The sequence below is a fragment of the Strix aluco genome, chromosome 18 (assembly GCF_031877795.1).
Source record: "Strix aluco isolate bStrAlu1 chromosome 18, bStrAlu1.hap1, whole genome shotgun sequence".
NCBI classification, from domain to species: Eukaryota; Metazoa; Chordata; class Aves; order Strigiformes; family Strigidae; genus Strix; species Strix aluco.
This window is the reverse complement of record NC_133948.1, coordinates 2,057,541-2,076,963: the sequence shown is the minus strand read 5'-3', so window position 1 is coordinate 2,076,963 and position 19,423 is coordinate 2,057,541. Positions and strand designations below refer to the sequence as shown.

General features: G+C 59.7%; 3 protein-coding genes across 6 annotated transcripts in view; all 3 read right to left on the bottom strand.

Moving 5' to 3' along the window:
- Nucleotides 1-851: 851 nt before the first annotated feature.
- On the bottom strand, nt 852-11,780 carry TMEM119 (transmembrane protein 119). Of its 2 annotated transcripts, none has more exons than XM_074844321.1 (2): nt 11,367-11,780; nt 852-2,402 (listed from the first exon to the last, which is right to left on the bottom strand). In XM_074844321.1, exons 1-2 carry the CDS (start codon nt 11,550-11,552, stop codon nt 1,605-1,607), a joined length of 984 nt encoding a protein of 327 aa, XP_074700422.1. In that variant the 5' UTR covers nt 11,553-11,780; the 3' UTR covers nt 852-1,604. The 2 variants fall into 2 exon arrangements, with proteins under 2 accessions (XP_074700422.1, XP_074700421.1); XM_074844320.1 differs by lacking the exon at nt 11,367-11,780 and adding an exon at nt 4,088-4,965.
- On the bottom strand, nt 8,127-11,164 carry SELPLG (selectin P ligand). 2 transcript variants are annotated; one of them, XM_074844318.1, is made up of 2 exons: nt 10,482-11,164; nt 8,127-9,522 (listed from the first exon to the last, which is right to left on the bottom strand). In XM_074844318.1, exons 1-2 carry the CDS (start codon nt 10,964-10,966, stop codon nt 8,283-8,285), a joined length of 1,725 nt encoding a protein of 574 aa, XP_074700419.1. In that variant the 5' UTR covers nt 10,967-11,164; the 3' UTR covers nt 8,127-8,282. The 2 variants fall into 2 exon arrangements, with proteins under 2 accessions (XP_074700419.1, XP_074700420.1); XM_074844319.1 differs by having other exon boundaries at nt 8,127-9,685; nt 10,482-10,661.
- Nucleotides 11,781-12,144: 364 nt separating the features above from the next.
- CORO1C (coronin 1C) overlaps nt 12,145-19,423 on the bottom strand; it is a 48,473-nt gene continuing 41,194 nt past the window's right edge. For both annotated transcript variants that reach the window (XM_074844325.1, XM_074844324.1), the window contains exons 6-11: nt 19,287-19,406; nt 18,548-18,652; nt 17,014-17,159; nt 15,814-15,871; nt 15,477-15,722; nt 12,145-14,885 (exon numbers count right to left, since the gene is read on the bottom strand). In XM_074844325.1, coding sequence (XP_074700426.1) covers nt 14,766-14,885; nt 15,477-15,722; nt 15,814-15,871; nt 17,014-17,159; nt 18,548-18,652; nt 19,287-19,406 — 795 coding nt within the window. In that variant the 3' untranslated portion in view covers nt 12,145-14,765. The remainder of the gene's footprint in view (nt 14,886-15,476; nt 15,723-15,813; nt 15,872-17,013; nt 17,160-18,547; nt 18,653-19,286; nt 19,407-19,423) is intronic.

The following is a 19,423-nucleotide window of genomic DNA, read 5'->3' as shown; positions in this document are numbered from 1 at the left end:
TTAAAAATAAGTGACTCATTCTGATATATCTATCCACAGCTTTTTTTCTATCCACAGCTTTTTTTTTTTTTTTTTTTTTAATGCAGAGCGGGCCACGTGTTGTTGCTGCTGTGGTTTGTCGCTCACAAGACCGCTCTTGCGGTACCTCAGCTCGGCCCTCGGCGCGGCCCCTGTCTCCTGCAGCAAGGAATGTGCTTTGCTCCCTGGGAACAGTCCTGTGGTTTCCCAGTTTAAAAAAAATAAAAAATCAGGGAAACTTCAGACGCCCACGTCCGCTTTGGGGCAGAATTGGTTCATTGTGCTCCCGACAAAATGCAGAAGAGGGAGATAAAAGCTCTTCCAGAGGGGAAAGGTTGGCCCAAGGCCGGGATGTGGGGACACATCCCTGCCTGCCCCGTGGCTGGGACAAAACCTGGGCATGCAGGGATGTGGGATACAGGGATATGGGAATGTGTTGCTTTCCAGGCAGAAAAACCTCTTTTGTGTCCCAGGTTTGCCTGCCACCCCCGCCAGGCACAGCTGCCTCGAGGTGTGCGGCAGCAACGCCGGCCCCCCCCCGCCCTCAGCTGTGGGGTGTGAGATAAAAGTTTCCAAGAAACGGCGTGTTGATGTACAGATTTTCTGGGTGATAAGAGTTTCCCCCAGCTCCTGGGGTTTCACCCACGCAGAAAACCTTCACCCCGAAGCGTGGCCGGGCCGGCTGTGTTGTCTGGGGGCTTGTGTGGACCCCACGGGCCTGGTGCCGAAACCAGCTGTGCCCCAACACCAGCGTGAGGCAGGGAGGGCCCTAAATGAGCAAAGGGGGGCCCCAGCCACCCCACAAGCTGCAGAAACACACGGGAGAGGAGATCTGCGTAGGAAATGTTTTTATTATTAGCTGAAGGGGTTAAGAAAATAAAGGAAAAGTCCAGCTGGGCTCTGGGCTGCCCTCGGGTCGGGGCTTCGGGGCAGGAAAATGGGTCCTTGTCACTGAATCCTCTTCCCTTTCTCCCCATAGCTGGGCAAGGATGGCCAAGTCCTCCTTGCCTTGGTGGTCACAGTGACCAGCAAAGCCAGCCTGCGGTGCCCGAGGCCACAGTGAGCCCCTGCCCTGCTCCCCAGAGTGGGGGGGGGGCAGCTGCGCAGACACCCCCCCCCAGCCCCAGGCCATGGTCCCACGCCTCAGCCCGGAGGGATGCAGCTCCCAGCTCGGACCAGGATGCTGCTAATTAGTAAAAAAAACATTTGGGAGAAAGCTGGTGGTTTGGGGAGGGGGGGGCAAGGGCTGCCTGGCACAGCACTGGGTGGGGGGGCAGAGCTGGAGCTGGGAGGTGGGGGGGATGCACCCACCCTGTGTCCCGGGGGTGGGAAAAGCCCCTTGGGCAGCAGGAGCGAGGGGCTGAGGGTGCCAAAACACCGTGTGCCAAAAATCCCCAGGGCTTTGCCCCCGTGTCCCACTGGGGGGGGGCAGGCAGGGAGCAGGGGGGCTTCATCGGGGCTTCCTTGAGCCGCCACGTACGTGTGGAGCAACAAACCACCGTGTCCATCGTGTGCCTGCGGGGTGTCCCCCCGCCTCCACCCCGAGCCGGCGGCTCCTGGGGCTCGCCCGGGACTGGGTCCCTGCTCTAAATACTGGGGGGGGCCGAGGGGCCATCCTGGGGCGCATCGGGGGCCCCCTCACCCCCTGCTCCTGTTGCAGCCGCTGCTTCCTCATCGCCTCGATTTTGGGGAGGGGGCTTGGTGCGTTGCTCATCCCCCAATTTTTTGCTTCCTTCTTCTTTCTCTTCCTCCTCAGTGGGGGGGTTTGGCTCCCCCCGGGCCCCGTTGGCCAGCGGCGCCTTGGCTGGGGTGGATTTGAGGTTCTGAGCTGCGGCAAGGATGTCGGCCTGCAGCTGCCGGCTGCAGTCGAGGGGCTCCTCAGCGTCGGGGTCGGGGGCTTTTTCAGGCACCTCACTAAAAGCCCGGACCCCCCCGGCCTTGTCCCGCTGGTCCACGTATTTCTTCTTGGGGAAGGAGGAGGGGTAGTAGGCGGACGCTTTGTGCTTCTGCCGGACGATGACGGCGGCGCAGATGATGAAGAGGAGGACGAAGGCCAGCGAGCCCACCACCACCACCAGCAGCATGTACTCCTTGAAGAAGTCCACCAGCCCATCCAACACCCCGCCCGGCGCCGAGCTGTTGGTGACCGTGGTTCCCGCTGCCTCCCCCACCGTCGTCAGGCCGATCCCCGGTGTCACGTGCCGGACGGGTGGCACAGCCGACACCTCCTCACCGTCGCCGCTGCCCCCGCCGTCGGGCAATGCCGCAGCGTGCCGGGGTGCTGCCGAGCGCGCCGGGGCCGCCGCCAGCAGCAGCAGCAGCAGCCACGCGCCCATCGCCAGCCGCGTCGCCATCACCTTCCCCCGGCGCTCGTGCCTGGCGGCCTGCGGGATGCAGAGGGGAGGGCAAAACATTAAAACACCCCCCCCCGGAGCGATACCCCCACCCCCAGCCCTGCGCCAGGCACAGAGGGACAAGCCCAAGCATCAAACCGTTACAATTTCCTTCAGAATAACAAAAACTCAGCTCCGGTTTCCTCGCCCCGACGCCGAGCAAAAGGGTCTGCGTTTATTTTGCAACGAGACGCTGCAAAAATAGATGGAAACCAGCTGAATCGAATTGCTCAAGCCTGGGGGACGCTGCGTGCGCGGCGAGGGGACCGGGGCCGCTGCCAACAACCGGCTTCAGGCAGCGGTCAGTTGGCTGATTAGAAAATTCCTGAAAAATTGAGGTTTCCAGTGGAAACTTTGACACAGACGACGCTGCAGAGGGGCCGGCCCCCGGCGGGAGCGGCATTTCCCAACCGCTCATCCCGGACCGTTACAAACCATTCCCAGCTTGAGCGCGGCTAAAAATAGGTTGGCGGCAGGATTTCACCCCGGTGCCGCTGCGGCGGCCGAGTGGGGACGGGACGGGGCGCGGGATCCCCCCCAGAGCCTTTGCAAAGGGGTAACCCCGGAGCTGGGGGTGCAGTGAACGGGGGGGTCCGGGCTGCCCGGGCGTCCCCTCGCTGTGCTGCGCTCCCCGGTGCTGCCTGGGCCCGGATCTGCCGGACGTTGGATGTGGGACAAACATCTCCTGTCCCTACCTGTGGCCTAAAGCGAGGAGCCCGCTGGCCGGGCTCTGCACCCCTGAGGGGTTCAGGACCGGGGTGTGACTGTCCCCAGCCCGTCGCGGCGTGTCCCCGCGGGACGGCAGCGCGTTTCGGCTGCGCCACGCCACGTAACGCCATTGAGCCGTTCCCAGAGCTCTTCCCCCTTCGCACACCCCCATGGGAAGGTCTCGTGAAGCAGCTCCCCAGATCGGTCAGCGGGGACACCCCACCCCCCCCCCCCCCCCAAAATCCCGTTTTCTCCCCAAACAAACCCAACCCAGCAGCACTGCAAACCAGGAGGGACTCCAGCAGCAGGACTTGGCTTTCAGGCTGCAAAAATCTGGTTTGCATTAAACCAGAACAAACAAACGGCGGCGGAGGCGGGAGGTGACCCCGGACCCCCGACCCTCCCGGCTCGCCGCAGGCGTCGCCGCTGCCATGGGCTCTGGGCTCACTGTGGTAACGGCAGCACTGCCAGAACCAGGGGTTTTGGGGGGCTGGGATGAGCCTCTTCATCCTCACCCTTCACTGCAGATCAGGGCCCCTCGGCCGCAGCGGGGAGGGGGGTCCCGGGGAAGGCGAAGGCATTAATTTGCCGTTAGCAAGCAGAGCCGGCAAGCGGCCGTGGAGGGGGTGACTGGAGCCCAACTCTGCCAAGAACAGGGCCCGTCACCGCAGCCATCACTGTCTTCATCCCAGCCCCATCCCAGCCTCACCCTCGCCCACCCCCAGACCCACAGCACGTCCCCGGCTCCGGCTTGGCGGGACTCAGGCGAACCCCGCTCCGCTTCCCTCTGCTCCCCAAACGCTCGGGAAAGTCACAATTTCGACGTTGTCCAGGCACAGCATCCCCCGACCTGTGCCTGGCTCCATCCCGGACCGTGCCCAGCCCTCGCCGCAGCACCCCCGGCCGTGGGGCAGCCTGCGCCCCGCTGGGAGCCACCCCAAAATTGGGGGGCAGGATCCTCACCTTACCTGCAGCCGCCGCGTCAGTGGGAGGGAGCCGGGAGGACGGGGTCTGTCCCGCACACCTCGCCTCCTCGCGCCCCTTTCTGCTGCCTGCTGGGATGGAGCCTCCTCCTTCCCCTTCTCCTTCTCCTCCTCCTCCTCCTCCTCCTTCTCCTCCTCCTGCACTGCAGCCCAGGACCAGCTTGTTCTCATTAGGGCTGGTTTGGGGAGGGAGTGCGGGAGGCCGGTGAGGGGCAGGCGGCCCCCAGCCCCCTCCCAGCCCAAATCCAGCTGGGAGCTGGGGGGGGGGGCTTCCCAGCCTCTCGCCCTGCCAGCAAAGTGGGGAGCCCCAGTGCCCCCCATCATGCCACTGGAAGGGGCCGCTTTTTGGGGTGCAAGCAGGGAAGGGGGGTCACAAGGTGTTTTTATCCATGAGAGCGGAGGTAAAACCCCATCCCCAGCCATGTGGCTGAGTCCATGGTGGGACAGGGGTGCTGGCACCCCTAAAATGCCTCCTGGAAGCAAGCCCAGCCTCCCCCCCCAGCTGCCTCTCACTGTGCTCCTGGGCCCCTCATGCTCCCAGGGCCAGATCCTCCCCTGGTGCCCTGTTGGGTCACGGCCACCGAGGCCACGCAGCGCCCAGGGGCCGAGGGGGACAGTGAGCATTTCGGGCTGGGTGCCCCGGCAGTATTGGGGGCTGGCAGTGTGGCACGGGAGCAAACAGTGCTTGGGGACCGCCCCCCCTTTGATTTCAGGACACCATTTCCTAAACATCCCAGCCTGGAAATGCTCCTGCACAGGCACTTCTGCCTCGGGGTGCAGGCAGGGGTGCAGGAAACCACCCCTGTGGTTCCCCAGGCTGATGTGGCAGCTCCCCAGGACATGGTCTCCAGGCTGGGGGTCCAGCGGCATTGCCTGGGTCTCCCCCCACCCCCCCACAGTCCCCTCCGCCTGGACTGAAGTTGCTCAAGAGGCCGCAGCCGGCGGCGGGTGACCTCATCCTCTTGCTATTCTCCTCTTTGCCTCCCTGGAGACCCGGCCAAGAGCCCCCCAAAAAACCCCATCACCAGCACCCGGGGACTGCACCCACCATGGGGCTGGGGCTGAGGGTGCCTGTCCCCCATCGCCGCTGGCACTGGGAAGCCAGAGGACAACCGGCGCCGTTTGGGTTTCTCCTGGCGTTGCCAAAATGGAATCGTGGCTCCCAGAAATAACGGGTCCGTCCGTCTGTCTGCAGCCGGCGGCTCCACACAGCTGCTGGGGCGGCTTTTCCCGGCCTTAAACGATCAGTGCTGAAATCTTAGAGGGGAAGGGGGAAAGGCGAGGGGAGGCCGGGGGGGTGCGAGGGCGGCCGCACTGCTGAGGCGAGGTGGCCTGGAGGAGCTCCGGCGGCATCCGGACTCGTTCCTGCAGCCCCGATGGGGAGGGGGCTGCGATTTCCCCCCCTGCCGTGTGCCCAGCATTGGGCTGAGCCTCCTCATCCGGGGTCCCCACCCCACCCTGGCCAGGGTCCCTGTCCCTCCTTGCTCAGGACACCCATCCCTCCTCATCCAGGGTCCCCACCCTGGCCAGGGTCCCCAATCGTGGTCCCCATTGCCCCTCTCTGGGGTCCCCATCCCTGCGCTGGACTCTCCCCGGGGGTGGCGGGGGTGTGGGCACGGGCAGCCCCCGGTGCCAGCGCACACTGGCCATTACGCTGCCGTTTTTGCCTGCGGCTGGGGAGGGCTCAGCCCCTCGGCGCTGGGCAGGGCCGTGCCGCCTGCGCCCCGCTTTGTAATTTGGGGCAGCTGGAACGTGGGGACCCGCAGGGCTCGGCTCGGCGGCCCAGCCAGCCCGAGGTAACCTGCAATTTGAGACATTTCGGCCCTGCTCTGCTTGTAATTTACTTCAGCGGGACTGAGCTTTGCTGTGCCAGCAAAATCTCTGGTGGGGAGGGGGGGACACACACTGATCCTGTAGAGCTGCACCGCAGCATGCAGAGCCCCACACGCAGCATCGTGCCAGCACGGTGCCCAGCCCCACACGCAGCATCGTGCCACCACGGTGCCCAGCTCCACGCGCAGCCCCGTGCACCGCACGCTGCCGTCTCAGGGCTTTGCCGAGGCTGCTGCTGTGCCACCACACCGGCTCCCCGCAGATTCCTCTGCCGTGAGCTGGGAGATGGCAGCTCGACAGGACCTGCTGATGATGCCAAATAGGGCGATTCCCGGCTCCTGGCAGCTGGTTTGTGCTCCAGCGGTGGAGGAAAGTTTATCCTCGCTGAGCTCCCGCTCCCGAGCGGCAGGCGCAGGGCAGGCACAGGGCTGGGCGGGAGCAGGATCAATCCCTCCACCCTGCTCCCATCCGCCTGCTCGGGCCCTGCCAGCCTCATCCTCACCTGGACTGGGGGGCAGAGGCTGGACGAGCCGCTGCGGGGTGAAGCCCTTTGCCTCCGAGAGAAAGTGGGGCTTGGGGTGACACTGGTCCCTGCGTGGTCCCGCTCCCCAGCCTGGCCCCGACAGCCCAGAGGCCCATAAACCTCTGTGCCGGTTACGGCTGTGCCGTGAACTCCTGCGGCTGCTTCTCAGCACGACAAGGTGCTGGCAGGGACACGGTGGGGTCAGAGCAGGGTGGCAGCGCCGGGGAGCGCACGGCCGGGGTGTCCCATCCAGGGACCGGCCACCGCCGCCAGCTGCGGATCCCCTCGCCCGCGCTGACTCACCCGTAAACATTTACATTTGCAGGAGGGAGCGGGGCCAGCGAGGCTGCTCGGCCCCAGATGGAAAATATCCGAAGCACAACATGAATGTAAACAGGCGTCGGGGCCGGGGTGCAGGTGAGCTGCTGTGCTGCCAGCCCCCCCGCAGGACAGCCACCCCCGAAAGCAGTTTTTGAGTCAGCTGCACACCCAGGGCTCAGCTCGGGGATGGGGTGGCACAACGATGCCGCAAGCCTGGGCTGAAATGCTTCACTGCCCAAGGGTGAGCTGCAGCCTTCGAGGACGGTGTGAGCGGCCCAGTGGGGTGGGGATGGGGACATGGGGATGTGGGGATGGGGATATGGGGATGTGGAGACATGGGGATGGGATGTGGGGATGTGGGGATGGGAATGTGGGGATGTGGGGATGTGGGGATGGGGATGTGGGGATGTGGGGATGGGGATATGGGGATGTGGGGATGGGGTGATGTAGGGATGCGGATATGGGGATGTGGGGATGCTGAATCAGGCACGGATTCAGAGGTGGGGAATGGAGAGATGGGGACACAGAGCCTGGCCAGGGCAGGGATGGGGATGTGGGGATGGGGATGCTGAGCCCAGCTGGGGCAGAGGTGAGAAGGTGGGGACATGGAGCCTGGCAGGGCAGGGACAATCCTGGGCCATTTCTGCTCCCTTGGGTGGCTCCCCCGGGGCTGGGCAGAGGGAAGGGGTCAGGCTGGTGGCTTGAGGGGTGACTGCCACCTGCACCCTTGCAGAGGTGGGACCTGGGAGCAAACCTGAGCCCCTGGGTACAAGCAAGATTGTGGGACCCTCGCTGGCTGCTCATGGCTTTGCTCTCCCCATCCCTCCCAGCCCCAGCCACAACCCAGCAGGGACAACGCTGCCCTACAAGCCCAAGAGCCCGTGACCACCATTTGCTCTCCGGGGACAAGCCCTGGGCGCTCCAGCAGCCACAGGACCACCCCGACGGGCAGTGACGGTGCCGGAGGTGTCACCGCGCTGCAGGCGACCGCAGGGCAGGAACACGTTATGCCATGAGCGCACCCGTCCCCGTCCCCGTCCCTGTCCCCCGTCCCCCCCCCCAGCGTTTCCGCCCCGGCACCGCCACTTTCCACTCCCACGCTGTGGCACGAAGCTGAGCCCCATGCGGGGAGGGGGTCCCGGGGGCTGTGGTCCCCAGTCCCCCCGGGTGTGGGGCTGGCGAGGGGTGGCCACAGGTTTCATTTCTGCTCCCTCCCCGGGTGGGACTGGAGCTGCTGCTGGCGGAGGAGGATGGAGAAGTGAAATTTTGGCGGGGGGGATGTGGGCAGGCGGCGGAGCGGGGAAAGGGGCTGGTGGGTGCCATCCCCACCAGGAAGAGACCACCATGTCCGGGTAACGCTTTAATGGGGTGGGCCTCGAGGGCTGAGCCCGCCCCGGGGGGAAGCAGCTCCCCATCGCGCCGGTTCAAGTCAAAACACAAACCCAAGGGGATGGGGGGGCCCTGCCCGCGGCAGCACCGGCTGCAGGACCCCGTCCCCGCGGCTCAGGCGTGCTCCGGCAGGAAACTGCTGAGAGTCAGGTTGTCACCGTCAGCCTCAGAGCCACCATCGAGCAGCAGCTTCTGCCGCTGGGCTGGGCCAGGCTTGGGGCCGTTGGCGGCCACCTCGCCGTCAGGCAGCAGGGAGGAGATACAGACCATCTCGGTGGGGCTGAGGCGGCGATGGGCCGTCCGTGCCCGTCGCCAGAGCCGGGCCCCCAGCACCCCTGTGCACACCATGAAGGTGGCGGCCACCAGTGCCAGCAGCAGGATGGCCAACAGGCACTTGCTCATCACCCTGCTGGGGTCCCAGGGGACCGGCGCCACAGTCCCCCCAGGATTTGTACCCTGACGGGTCGGATGAGTCGGCGCTGGGGTAGCCCCGGCTTTCTTGACTTTCTTGTAACTGGTGGTGGTGGGGCTGAGGGCTGGGGGGGTCACCGAGTGTGGCTCCGCAGAGGAGCTGCTGTCCGTGTCGTAGGCCACCGTCTCCTCCTCGCCCAGCGACGTGAGCCAGCTGGGGAGGGTGGTGATGCTCTTTTGTGGTGCTGCCTGTGTGCCGGGCACTGCCGGCGACTCAGAGCTGAGCAGCAGGTCGGGTTCGGGGGAGTCGGTCTCATCCAGGGGATCGGCTGTGGTCGGTGCCACGAGTGCCCGGGGTGGGCTGGTGTTAGTGCTGGGTTCTGGTGGTGCTGAGCTCAGCAGCAGGTCTGGCTCGGGGGAATCGGTCTCATCCAGGGGATCGGCTGTGGTCAGTGCCGCGAGTGCCCGGGGTGGGCTGGTGTTAGTGCTGAGTTCTGGTGGTGCTGAGCTCAGCAGCAGGTCTGGCTCAGGGGAATCGGTCTCATCCAGGGGATCAGCTGTAGTCGGTGCCGTGTGTGCCTGGGGTGGGCTGGTGCTGGGTTCTGGCGCAGAGCTCGGCAATGAGTCAGGCTCAGGGGAATCGGTCTCGTCCAGGGGATCGGCTGTAGTTGGCACCGTGAGTGCCCGGGGTGGGCTGGTGTTAGTGCTGGGTTCTGGTGGTGCTGAGCTCAGCAGCAGGTCGGGCTCGGGGGAATCAGTCTCGTCCAGGGGATCGGCTGTGCTCGGTGCCGCGAGGGCCTGGCGCAGGCTGGCAGCGGTGCCGGGCTCCACCGCCAGCGCAGAGCCCAGCAGCGGGTCGTGCTGGGGGGAATCGGTCTTGTTGCCACCGTGCCCCGGCGTGGCGGCAGCGGCGCTGGGCTGCTGCCCGCCCTCGGCCCTTTTCCTGCGGGAGAGCGGCGGGGGCTCAGCCTGCGCCTGCCCGGCCGCCCCCCAGACCCACCGCAGGCCGCGGTGCTGCCCCGGCTCCGGTGGCGGCACGGCCCCGCACGCCCACAGGCTGCTCAGCACCAGCACCACCAGCACGGCCCAGCCCGGTGTCAGGGGACCTGTGGGGGGAACAGAGGGGGCAGATGAACTCGGGGCCCCGCTCTCTGCGAGGGGATGCTGAGCTCCATCATTTAGGCTGGAGATGGCCCCACAGAGGGATCGTGCTTGAGCAAAGCGTCCTCCTCCCCGCCCAGAGAGGGGGAACCTGCGTTTGGGGGGGCTGGAGGATGGGACCAGCGGCCTCCTGCAGCTGTGGCCGGTGGCCCCAAGCTGCTCCCACCGGTGGGAGCTCGGCCCCACCAGCTCCGCTTGAGAGGAAAGTTTTGAAAAGGAAGTTGAGTGTCTGGAAATGGGAAACGAGCCGTGATAGAGATGGCTGTTGCAGGATGAGCTGTTGCAGGATGATTCCCCGCACAGAAATGAAACCTCAGGGATGTCGCACACGCTTCGATCGACCCCCTCACGCTGCTTGTTCTCCCCCTCCGCCAGCCGGGCTGGTGTGGGGCTCCTGGGCTGAGGCCACCGTGTGCCAGAGAGGGAGGAGAGGCAAACCCACCCCAACCCCCCCCCAAATTACATCTGTTCATCACTGATACCCCCCCGGCAGCCCCGGTGGGCAGAATCCAGTGAGGTCCCTGCGGCATCCAACAGCATCCAAACGCTCCCCCGGCACTGAGCATCCCCAGGAGGCTCCCACACCCTCAAAGCACCTCCTAAAAACCCCCAGGGACCAGCACAGCACCCCTGCATGTCCCAAGGGGGACCCTGTGCATCGCCTTTGCACCCCCACCATCCCCAGGGGCTCAGCCGCGATCTGCCAACCCTCCCCCCCCCCATCCCCACACCAGGGCTCACCTCTGCCAGGGGACACCGTGGGACACCGAGCTGCAGCGCCGGTGGCCATCACCAGCGAGGGCCCACGAGGGCAGCCCCAGCACTGGGCAACTGCCGAAACCCGAGGGGTGTCGTGGGCCACCCTCCGCCTGCACCGGGCGGGGAAGGGAAGGGAAGGCGGGTGCGGAAGGGTGGCTGTGGTTTCGGAGAGCCTGGTGGGGGAAGGACGTCACGGCAGGAGCCAGGACACCGAGGGGCCAGGGGCTACGTGTGCCCACCGGCAAGGGTGGCTGGGATGTGGGGTTCACCCCAAAAAATGGCCTCCTGCCCCTCCCTCGTGTGGTGGGAGTCCGCCTGGCCGGCTCAGCCCCGCCAGTGGCTCTGCCGAGCTGCGTGCTGGGGCTCGCGCCACCCCGAAAGCAGAAGTGACGGCAAACCTGGTGCCGGGGCTGCCAGCCCCTCCCGGGCACGGTGTGGGCACAAACAGGATGGGGAGGGCAGATCATGGTGGTACCCCAACCCCGGGAAATGGCCTTCGCACGCAAGAGGAGGAAGAGGAGGAGGAGGGCGAAGGCCTGGCTCCATGTGCCAGGGTCTTTCTCTCACAGCGACGTCCCCAGGATGGCAGCCAGCAGCCGGGGAGCCCTCGGGGGGCTGCAGGGGCTGCCGGGCGTTGTCCCGGCCGTGTGACACGGGCACATGGTGCAGCACCGGCTGGGAAATACCCGCCCTTAACCGAGCACCGGCGCGGCAGCAGGCAGAGGTGCAGCCGCAGGAAGGGTGCTGCAAGAGCACATCCGCAGCAAACGCCCTGCGGCTGCTGCCCAGGGCTGTAAACAACCCCCCCTCCACCTCCGCCTGGCCCCCCCCCGGCAGAACTGTGAAACCCCCCGGGGCCAGACTCACCCCCATTCCTTCTGGAAATCTCCTGGCCATGGGGGCTGGTAGAGAGTCACGGTTTCTGTTGCCCCCAGACCACTCGTGGGGAAAACAGGCAGAGAAAAGGGGGTTCAGGTTTGTGGGAGCGGCTGTGGAGGAGGGACGAGCATCCCCTGGGACAGGTCCAGGGTGTGTGTGGGTGCCAGGGAGCATCACCCAGCCGAGAGCACCCCCGCCCTGGCCAGAATTCGGGGTTGTGCCGGGATCGGGGTGTACCGGAGGCCGTTGTGAAATACAGGGTGAAACGCTGCGGCGCCAGGGAGGCCGCGCTGGGGGGAGGATCTCAAACCCAGACCAGGACTGAGCAATGCCATTTCTTTGTCTTCCCACAGCCCCGAAGCAGGTTTCAGCTGGGGAAGAGCAGAACAAGCTTCCCCAGCTCCAGGGCAGCCCCCAGAGCCGTCCAGGGCCCACATCACCCCTGTCTCAGCTACTCCAAGACCCCCCCGCCCGCTCCAGCAAGTCCATGCCATCGTGTCCCGCATCCAGCCAAGCTCCTGGGTTCCCTCACTGGGAAATGACCAGCGAGACCCTGGGGACAGCCCCCAGCTCTCGTGGGACAGCGCAGAGGAGAGCGGAGGGGTCCGAGGACAGACCCTGCTCAGCTCCAACCCCACCCGCTCGGGTTTCTATCGCTGGTAGTGCCATCTTTAATAACCTGGTTACTGGTAAAATCTGAAACACAAGTGCTAAGGGGCAGCAGTGGGTGCAGGACGCAGAGAGTCAAAGAAAAAGCAAACCAGAGGAAGTTTATAATCAATGACTTTTTATCTTTTGAAAATGGAAGCAAATATTTGGACAGATACTATGGCCGCTCTATAAGAGCGCATCTTTCAGGACTTCGCTGGTTCTCTTCTGGGATATCACGGCTACAAAAAGCTTCAGGCACTGACTCCGGTTGAGCCTGGCTAGGCATCAGTTCATTTAAATAAAATACAGGCTATAAACTAAAAACCAGGGCGGCCTTTCCTCCGCCCTCCTCGGACCGTCTACCACACACCGATCTCCTCTGGGCATTTCAATCCAGCGTCTCAGAAAACTTATTTCCCTCCAATTAGAAAAAAACAAAAGGTCCCCAAGCACACAACCCTGAAGTCACACATACAAATCAACACAGAGATCACCATTTGGGGGAGCATTTACGTTTGGGTTTTTTTTTAAAAAAAACAAACAAAAACAAACCCAAAACAAAAAACCAAACCCAAAACACATCATCTCAGCCGTTTACTGCAATACAAAAACGTCACCAAACATTCAAATAACCCGAGCGTCTGGATTGTGAATCCAGCATCAGTGGTCAGGGACACGGGGCAGGGGATGCTCATCCCTCCCTGTGCTCGCCACTGAAAACAAAGAAAACCCACTTTTACGAAGCTTTCATGCGATTAGAACACATCCTCTGTCTCTTCGTCCCGTGCTCTCTCCAGCTACATCGTCCGGCCGTCCCGACGGTGCTTTTGCCTTCACACACACAGACATCCCTCCAGAACAGAGAATCCTTAATCTGTAAATTCTGAACATGCAAACACTGGGAAAAAATGGAGAATTGGAGGATTTCTAGCTAACCTAATGGAAAAAAAATATTAAAAATAAAAAAAAAATAAATCACTTCAGCCTGGACGAAGGGACGTGTCCCCCCGCCGAGCGGCAGCCGCCGGGGAGGGGCTGGGCGGGGGACGCTGCTCTGGTGCGGCGGGTCCCAAGCACACGAACGTGCACGCACAGTGTGGGGGGGCAGCGAGCTGCCTCGGGGATCCACCCCCCCTCTCCCAGAACAAGTCCTGGGGCTCCTCACACTTTTTTTCACTTCCCGGCACCGCAGGGCTGGGCTGGGCTGCACCAACCCGGCCCAGCTCACCTGGGGGGGGGGGGGCACGGAGCCTGTCCGCGTGCTGGGGACACGCAGCCCGTGAGCAGGGACCCGTGTCTGTCCCTGGAGAAACCGTGTGAGGACCCTGTGAGAAACCAGTTCTCCAAACTGGGATCAAAACCACCCTCCCCAGTTCCTTCCACTCTGAAGGCCTGGGAGCGCAGTGGGTCTGGGGATGGAGGTCACTCAGTCGGATCCGGGAACAAATAATTTCCTGCAAAGTTTTACAACGTGGTGGGGTGGTGAGGCAGGAATGATGGAGAGAAAAACAAAATTATAAAAAAAAAAATAATAATAACAGAGGCATTTTGTTTCCACAGACCCGTCATGATAAAGTCACCTAGCTACTGCTAATGCCGCTTTGGAAGCAGAGTCTAAATTTCTAGGGGTCAGGGAATTGCAAGCTCGCAGAGTTGAAAAGCTTTTTGAAGTCAATGAGCCGAAGAGCGCGGTGGTGCAGCTCTAGTGCAGAAGGAAGTATTTACAGCAGCGCGTACAGCTGGAACGGGCACCACGGAGAACCTGGTGACTGCCAGAGTCCCTCGCGTCTCCCAGGGCACATCTTCAACTCTGTACTCCGTGGATAAATACGTAAAAATATTTCCTGCATGAAAGTAACTTCTGCCTCAAGATCAAAAAAAAAAAACCAACAGCAAGTAAAACATGCCCGTTTGGACATGGCTAGAGGAATCCAAAACACGGCACTATTTTGTAAGGGCAACATATTAGATTAAAAGTTCTTCAGGGTGTAAAAATGAGAAGAGGCATTTTGTGGCGTGAATCACCTCGTTCAGAACTACGTTTTTTTTTCCTTTAAACTGCCACACAATGGTGATGGGAACACGTTAGGGAGGCAGGAAAGGCAGCTTGTACGATCTCTGAGGGGTCTCAGCAGCAGCCTCGGCCACACCGCAAAGGAAACCGATCTGATTGTTCGAAATCGAAGATTTATACAAAATAGCTTCAGTTTTGTTCTCTGAACAGTATAAACACCCACCACACACACACACACGCACCCACACGCAGTGCTGTCCCTTTAAATTTAAAACACAAATACTGCAAAGTGGCAAATAAGAAAAATAAAAAGCAACTTCTTTTTTTTCTTTTTTTTTTTTTTTTTTTGGCAACTTTAAAAAATGGTTAAGAACAATGTGGCATTGGTCCCTAAATCTAGAAAAAGATATTTGGGCACAACATTGAAAGTCAGAATGGATTTGTTTTCAAGAATTCATAACATCTGGAAAAAAAAAAAAAAGACTGTAAAAGTAGCACTTATTCTTTTTGACTTGTTTGACACAGTCACATAAATTCATTAAAACATCAGGAAAAAAAAAAAATCTTTCACTAAAAAGCTTGGCTTTTAATCATCAGCTCTCGTTGACGTGAATTTAGGAGAACAGGAAAGCTCGTACTGGAATGCTGCAGGCTGCTGCTTGCCGAACTGGGGAACTGGAATGTGCCTGGGCTGGCGGCCGGGCCAGCGCCGCTCGCCCCGCTCAGTCCGCGATCTTTGCCATCTGCTGCTCCAGCTTGGAAATGCGCTCGTCTTGGTTGGTGATCGTGTCTTTTATAGATTTCAGCTCTTTCAAAATCTCATCCAATTTGGCTTCGTTTTGCTGGAAGATAAGACAAGACCCGTATTTGTCAGGAGAGCTGGAGGGACGCGCTCCACAGAGGGGAGTTTTCAAGGCAAGGGGCTCCTCGGGATGGGATGCTCGGGGCATGGACCAGCCATTCCAGTAGCAGCAGCACAAGCTTTGAGGACATACAGGACCAGTATCTGCTCTTCAACAGCGGTTAGTAAGGACCTACTTGACTGTCACTTCCATATCTCCATATTACCACACCACGCGTTAGCTACAGCCCCCAGCTATGGACTTGTACGACCTTCCGGACCTGAGGTTAATTTACCCCACTGTCTGCGCTGGGTTTTACACAAAAAAATAGGTGCACAGCAGCTCTCCCAAGCAGGAGGGTGGCTGGACCAACAAGCCAAGCTTTTCTTTGTGTCAGAATTCCCACAGCTACAGAAACCTCACCTGGAACACCACAACTCATGTGCCACCTCAACTCCAGGTCACCCACCAGCACTCAATTGCCGGGAAACTCAAATCATATATGCTTGAGCTTTGTTATAACTAATTCTGAGGACAGAGCATCCTGGTAATCAAGGCTTCCATCCCCCAAAACTTGTGGATTTTACTCACAGTGTTTGAGGCATCAGCTGCTTTCTTTGGAGCATTTATGAGATCACTTTTCTTGTTTGCGGCAGGCTTGTTGTCCAGTATGTTCTTCTTGACCACCTTGAGATCCCTGTTCTTGCCTGGAATGTACCCATGCTTCAAGGAGATGAGAAGGGGATCAGCATTCTTCCCCTCAAACCACTCCTCTGCTTCCAGAGCTGCTTCTGGGCCGGCTGTATCGGGGTACAGGTCATCCTGGAAGAGGTCCGACTGCAAACCACAAGAGATGAATTGGTCAAGTGCTTTGGGGCTGGAAGGCACGAGCTGGCTTCAAACCACGTAACCAGGAGGTTGTGCTCACCTTTCGAGGAACCGTCATGATGATGGGCTCACATTTCCTCTCGTGAAGCTTGAAGAACCTTTCAAAGAAAAAAAAAAATTGGTGTGACTTCAACGTGAGGACAGCCAAGACGCCATGCAAAGGAGGCCGTGGTTCTGCCACTCACGCACAGCAGTGATTTACAGGTACACGCTAGCCAGCCTTCGGCTCACGTGTGCCTCCACACTCTGGTCACCCCTTGCAGTCCTGCTTTGGGCCACAAGCTCCACCGTCCTCGACCTGGCCACCAGGCACTGCTGCCAAAATGTCCATGTGCTTCGGTGACACAAACCTGCTTTCCTGAGGTGCCGCCTTCTTCCTCTGCTGTGTTTTCCCCACCAGTTCCTCTGGCCACTGCATTGCTGTTTTAATTACCCTCTAAATTCACAGAATCCCAGAATCATCGAGGTTGGAAAAGCCCTTGAAGATCACCCACTCCAACCATGAACCTCACACTGACCATTCTCAACTCCACCACATCCCTCAGCGCTGGGTCAACCCGCCTCTTCAACCCCTCCAGGGATGGGGACTCCCCCCCTGCCCTGGGCAGCCCATTCCAACGCCCAACAACCCCTTCTGCAAAGAAATCCTTCCTAAGAGCCAGTCTGACCCTGCCCTGGCGCAGCTTGAGGCCATTCCCTCTTGGCCTGGCGCTGGTTCCTTGGCTCAAGAGACTCATCCCCCCTCTCTGCACCCTCCTTTCAGGGAGTTGGAGAGGGCCATGAGGTCTCCCCTCAGCCTCCTCTTCTCCAGACTAAACCCCCCCAGTTCCCTCAGTCACTCCCCATCAGACCTGTGCTCCAGACCCTGCACCAGTTCCGTTGCCCTTCCTGAAACCAGCCTCCAACCCACTTGCTGCGTACAAGCTGGAGACTGATACCAGATTTAGGCACCAAAGGTTTATCATCGATATGTCGACAGCACCGGCTGTAACCGGCCTGACGCCAAATCTTCTGCAGACAACGTTCTGCTAGATACCACTCATCCATTGAGGATAGACTCAGCCTAAGTCCCAGCATATTTTAAGGTTATATCAGGTTATGCCCAGCACAAGTATCGCTTCACGTCCCAGGTCCCAGCAAACACTGGCAGAGCAGGGTCCTGCACCCATTTCTGAACAGCAGAGCTCGCGACGGGGCGGCTTCCTAAGACAACACCCACCCTGCCAGCCCCTCTCCTTACCTGGCGATCTCACACTTGTTCACATCCAGGCCCCTCTTTGGCATGAACCCCATGCCCCTCTGCGGCTCCTTGCTGCTGAAGGTGTTGAGGTAGTGAACGTAGGGGGATTCGTCCGTGATCTCAAAATAGCGAATGCTGCTGTCACCCTGCAAGAAATGGAAGCAGGATCACTCCAGCGGCCGAGGGGCCAGCACTCCCTGCGCCCTCACGCCTGCTCCCTGCTAGGCTGGGCAGCCATCAGTCTCTCCTGACAGCCTTTCCTTCCCAGAATGCTTCCACAAAGCACTGCACAGTTTAAGCTATTTTTTTTCAGGCTAAAACATCCATTGCTTGCCAGTCGAACACAGGACAGCACACTGGTGTGTTCTCGCTCTCCAGACAGCATCAGCACAGCTACCATAAAGCAGATCCCTGCTGCTGCCCAGGTACGTTATAGAATCACAGAATGGTTTGGCTTGGAAAGATCATCTAGTTCCTTAAAGCTCATCCAGTGCCACCCTTCTGCCCCGGGCAGGGACACCTTCCACTAGCCCAGGTTGCCCAAAGCCCCGGCCAACCTGGCCTTGAACCCTTCCAGGGAAGAGGCAGCCACAGCTTCTCTGGGCAACCTGTGCCAGGGCCTCACCACCCTCACAGGGAAGAATTTCTTCCTTAGATCTCATCTAAATCTCCCCTCTGTCAGTTTAAAACCATTTCCCCTCGTCCTATCTCTCCCCCCTGATCAAGAGTCCCTCCCCCCTTTCCTGTAGCCCCTTTCAGTCCTGGGGGCCGCTCTAAGGTCTCCCCAGAGCCTTCTCTTCTCCAGCTGAACCCCCCAACTCTCTCAGCCTGTCCTCACAGGGGGGTGCTCCAGCCCCCGACCATCTTCGTGGCCTCCTCTGGCCCCGCTCGAGCAGGTCCGTGTCCTTCTGATGTTGGTGCCCCCAGAGCTGGACCCAGCACTGCAGGGGGGTCTCATGAGAGCAGAGCAGAGGGGGAGAATCCCCTTCCTTTGTAATTACTTGTTCATCTTGTCTTTGGCTCCTATTTGTAGCAAGTCCAAAGCTGCGGCATCAGAAGGGGGCACTTAATGCCTACAAATTGCTTTTAGAAAGGAGCACATGATTCCAGTTTTCTATTATTTAACCCCTCAACATTACAGTGAGTGTTGCTACATGCTCCATCACCTTCAAGCACAAGGAGGATAAGATCTGAATTGTACCTTCCTCTCACTCAAATGTACAATCCTTTTGGTCAAGACCAACAAGAGTTGGTGGTATCTGAGTTGTTGCATTAAGAGCAGCTTTACCTAAGTCAATCCATCTCAGAGAAACACCCAATGACATACCAGACCTTCACAGGCTCTCTGCAGAGTGAGGATCAAACTGACTGCAGAGCAGCCTGATTTGCCTGCAGCCCTGACCAGCACCGCAGTGCTAACTTCTGGTTCTACCTTTCTCAGTCGAGACACTTGGGGAACGTTTCACAGGCATCAGTTGTTCAAGAGAAGTCTCCCTCTAAACACACCCAAGTCATTCCAAAAGCTTCTCTTTACCTTGCCACACAAGTAAATAATGTTGGTATCTGGATCGTAGAACGGCAGCAGGACCCCATTGCTGGTGTCCATCTCATGAAGGGCTATTGGCTCCTCCATGTTTTTCTGGAAATAAAAAAGAAAAAATCCAGTAATGTTAATGAAGAATGGAAAAGCTCATGTTAACATAGGATATAAACGAACAGTTCTTTGTAGCTAGTGAACACGTAGGGGTGTCTTCACCACCCCAAAGGATCTGTGTGTTACAATAACGAACGCTGTAAATGTTCACAAGCTTATTCACTCCCCAAGGACATTTTAATCACAAAACACAATAAAAGCAGGACCCAAGAAAATTCACAAAGTCAAGGGAAAGGTGATGTAGTCATGTTAGCGAGGGTCTTGTGCCAGCGTGAAGGGATTGCTGCTGCCTTGCTCTGCACGTGTAACTATAAAATGAGGCGATTTCCCAGAGCCACTCTGCTCTGTGAACACCTTTTCAGGTACTTCAAAAGTGCAGCTCCCTGCTTCATCGCTGCTCCTGGCGAGGCAGGGACTGGTCCAAGAGAACTGACGGCCTTTACGGAGCGAACATCCAGCCCAAATAACAGCAACACCTTCTGGCACAGGAAGTCCACGTAGCAGCAGGCAGGAGATGGAAGGGGGAATGTGCTCAAGGAGATGAACTATGAATTTAGTGGGTGACTGCAGGTCTGGGCTAGTAACTCAACAGCAAAGTAGTAACGGGACAGGAACCTACTGGATTCCAAAGGGCAAGCTGCCGTTCGCTCATGCGGCTGAAGCCAGTTGTGAAGATGTTTCCATCAGCAAGGAAAATGGCTCGCATGGGCCGGGCTCCCTCATGGGTTTTCTCTTTCTCCTGAAAGAGATTTACAG

Bases quoted from the DNA above. Each gene is read 5' to 3' on its own strand.
- TMEM119 (XM_074844320.1), bottom strand. From the start codon at position 4,834: ATGTTTAGGAAATGGTGTCCTGAAATCAAAGGGGGGGCGGTCCCCAAG. The intron at 2,403-4,087 runs GTAAGGTGAGGA...TGCATCCCGCAG, and splicing joins CACTGACGCGGCGGCTGCAG to GCCGCCAGGCACGAGCGCCG.
- SELPLG (XM_074844318.1), bottom strand. From the start codon at position 10,966: ATGATCTGCCCTCCCCATCCTGTTTGTGCCCACACCGTGCCCGGGAGG. The intron at 9,523-10,481 runs GTGAGCCCTGGT...GCTCTCCCGCAG, and splicing joins CACGGTGTCCCCTGGCAGAG to GAAAAGGGCCGAGGGCGGGC.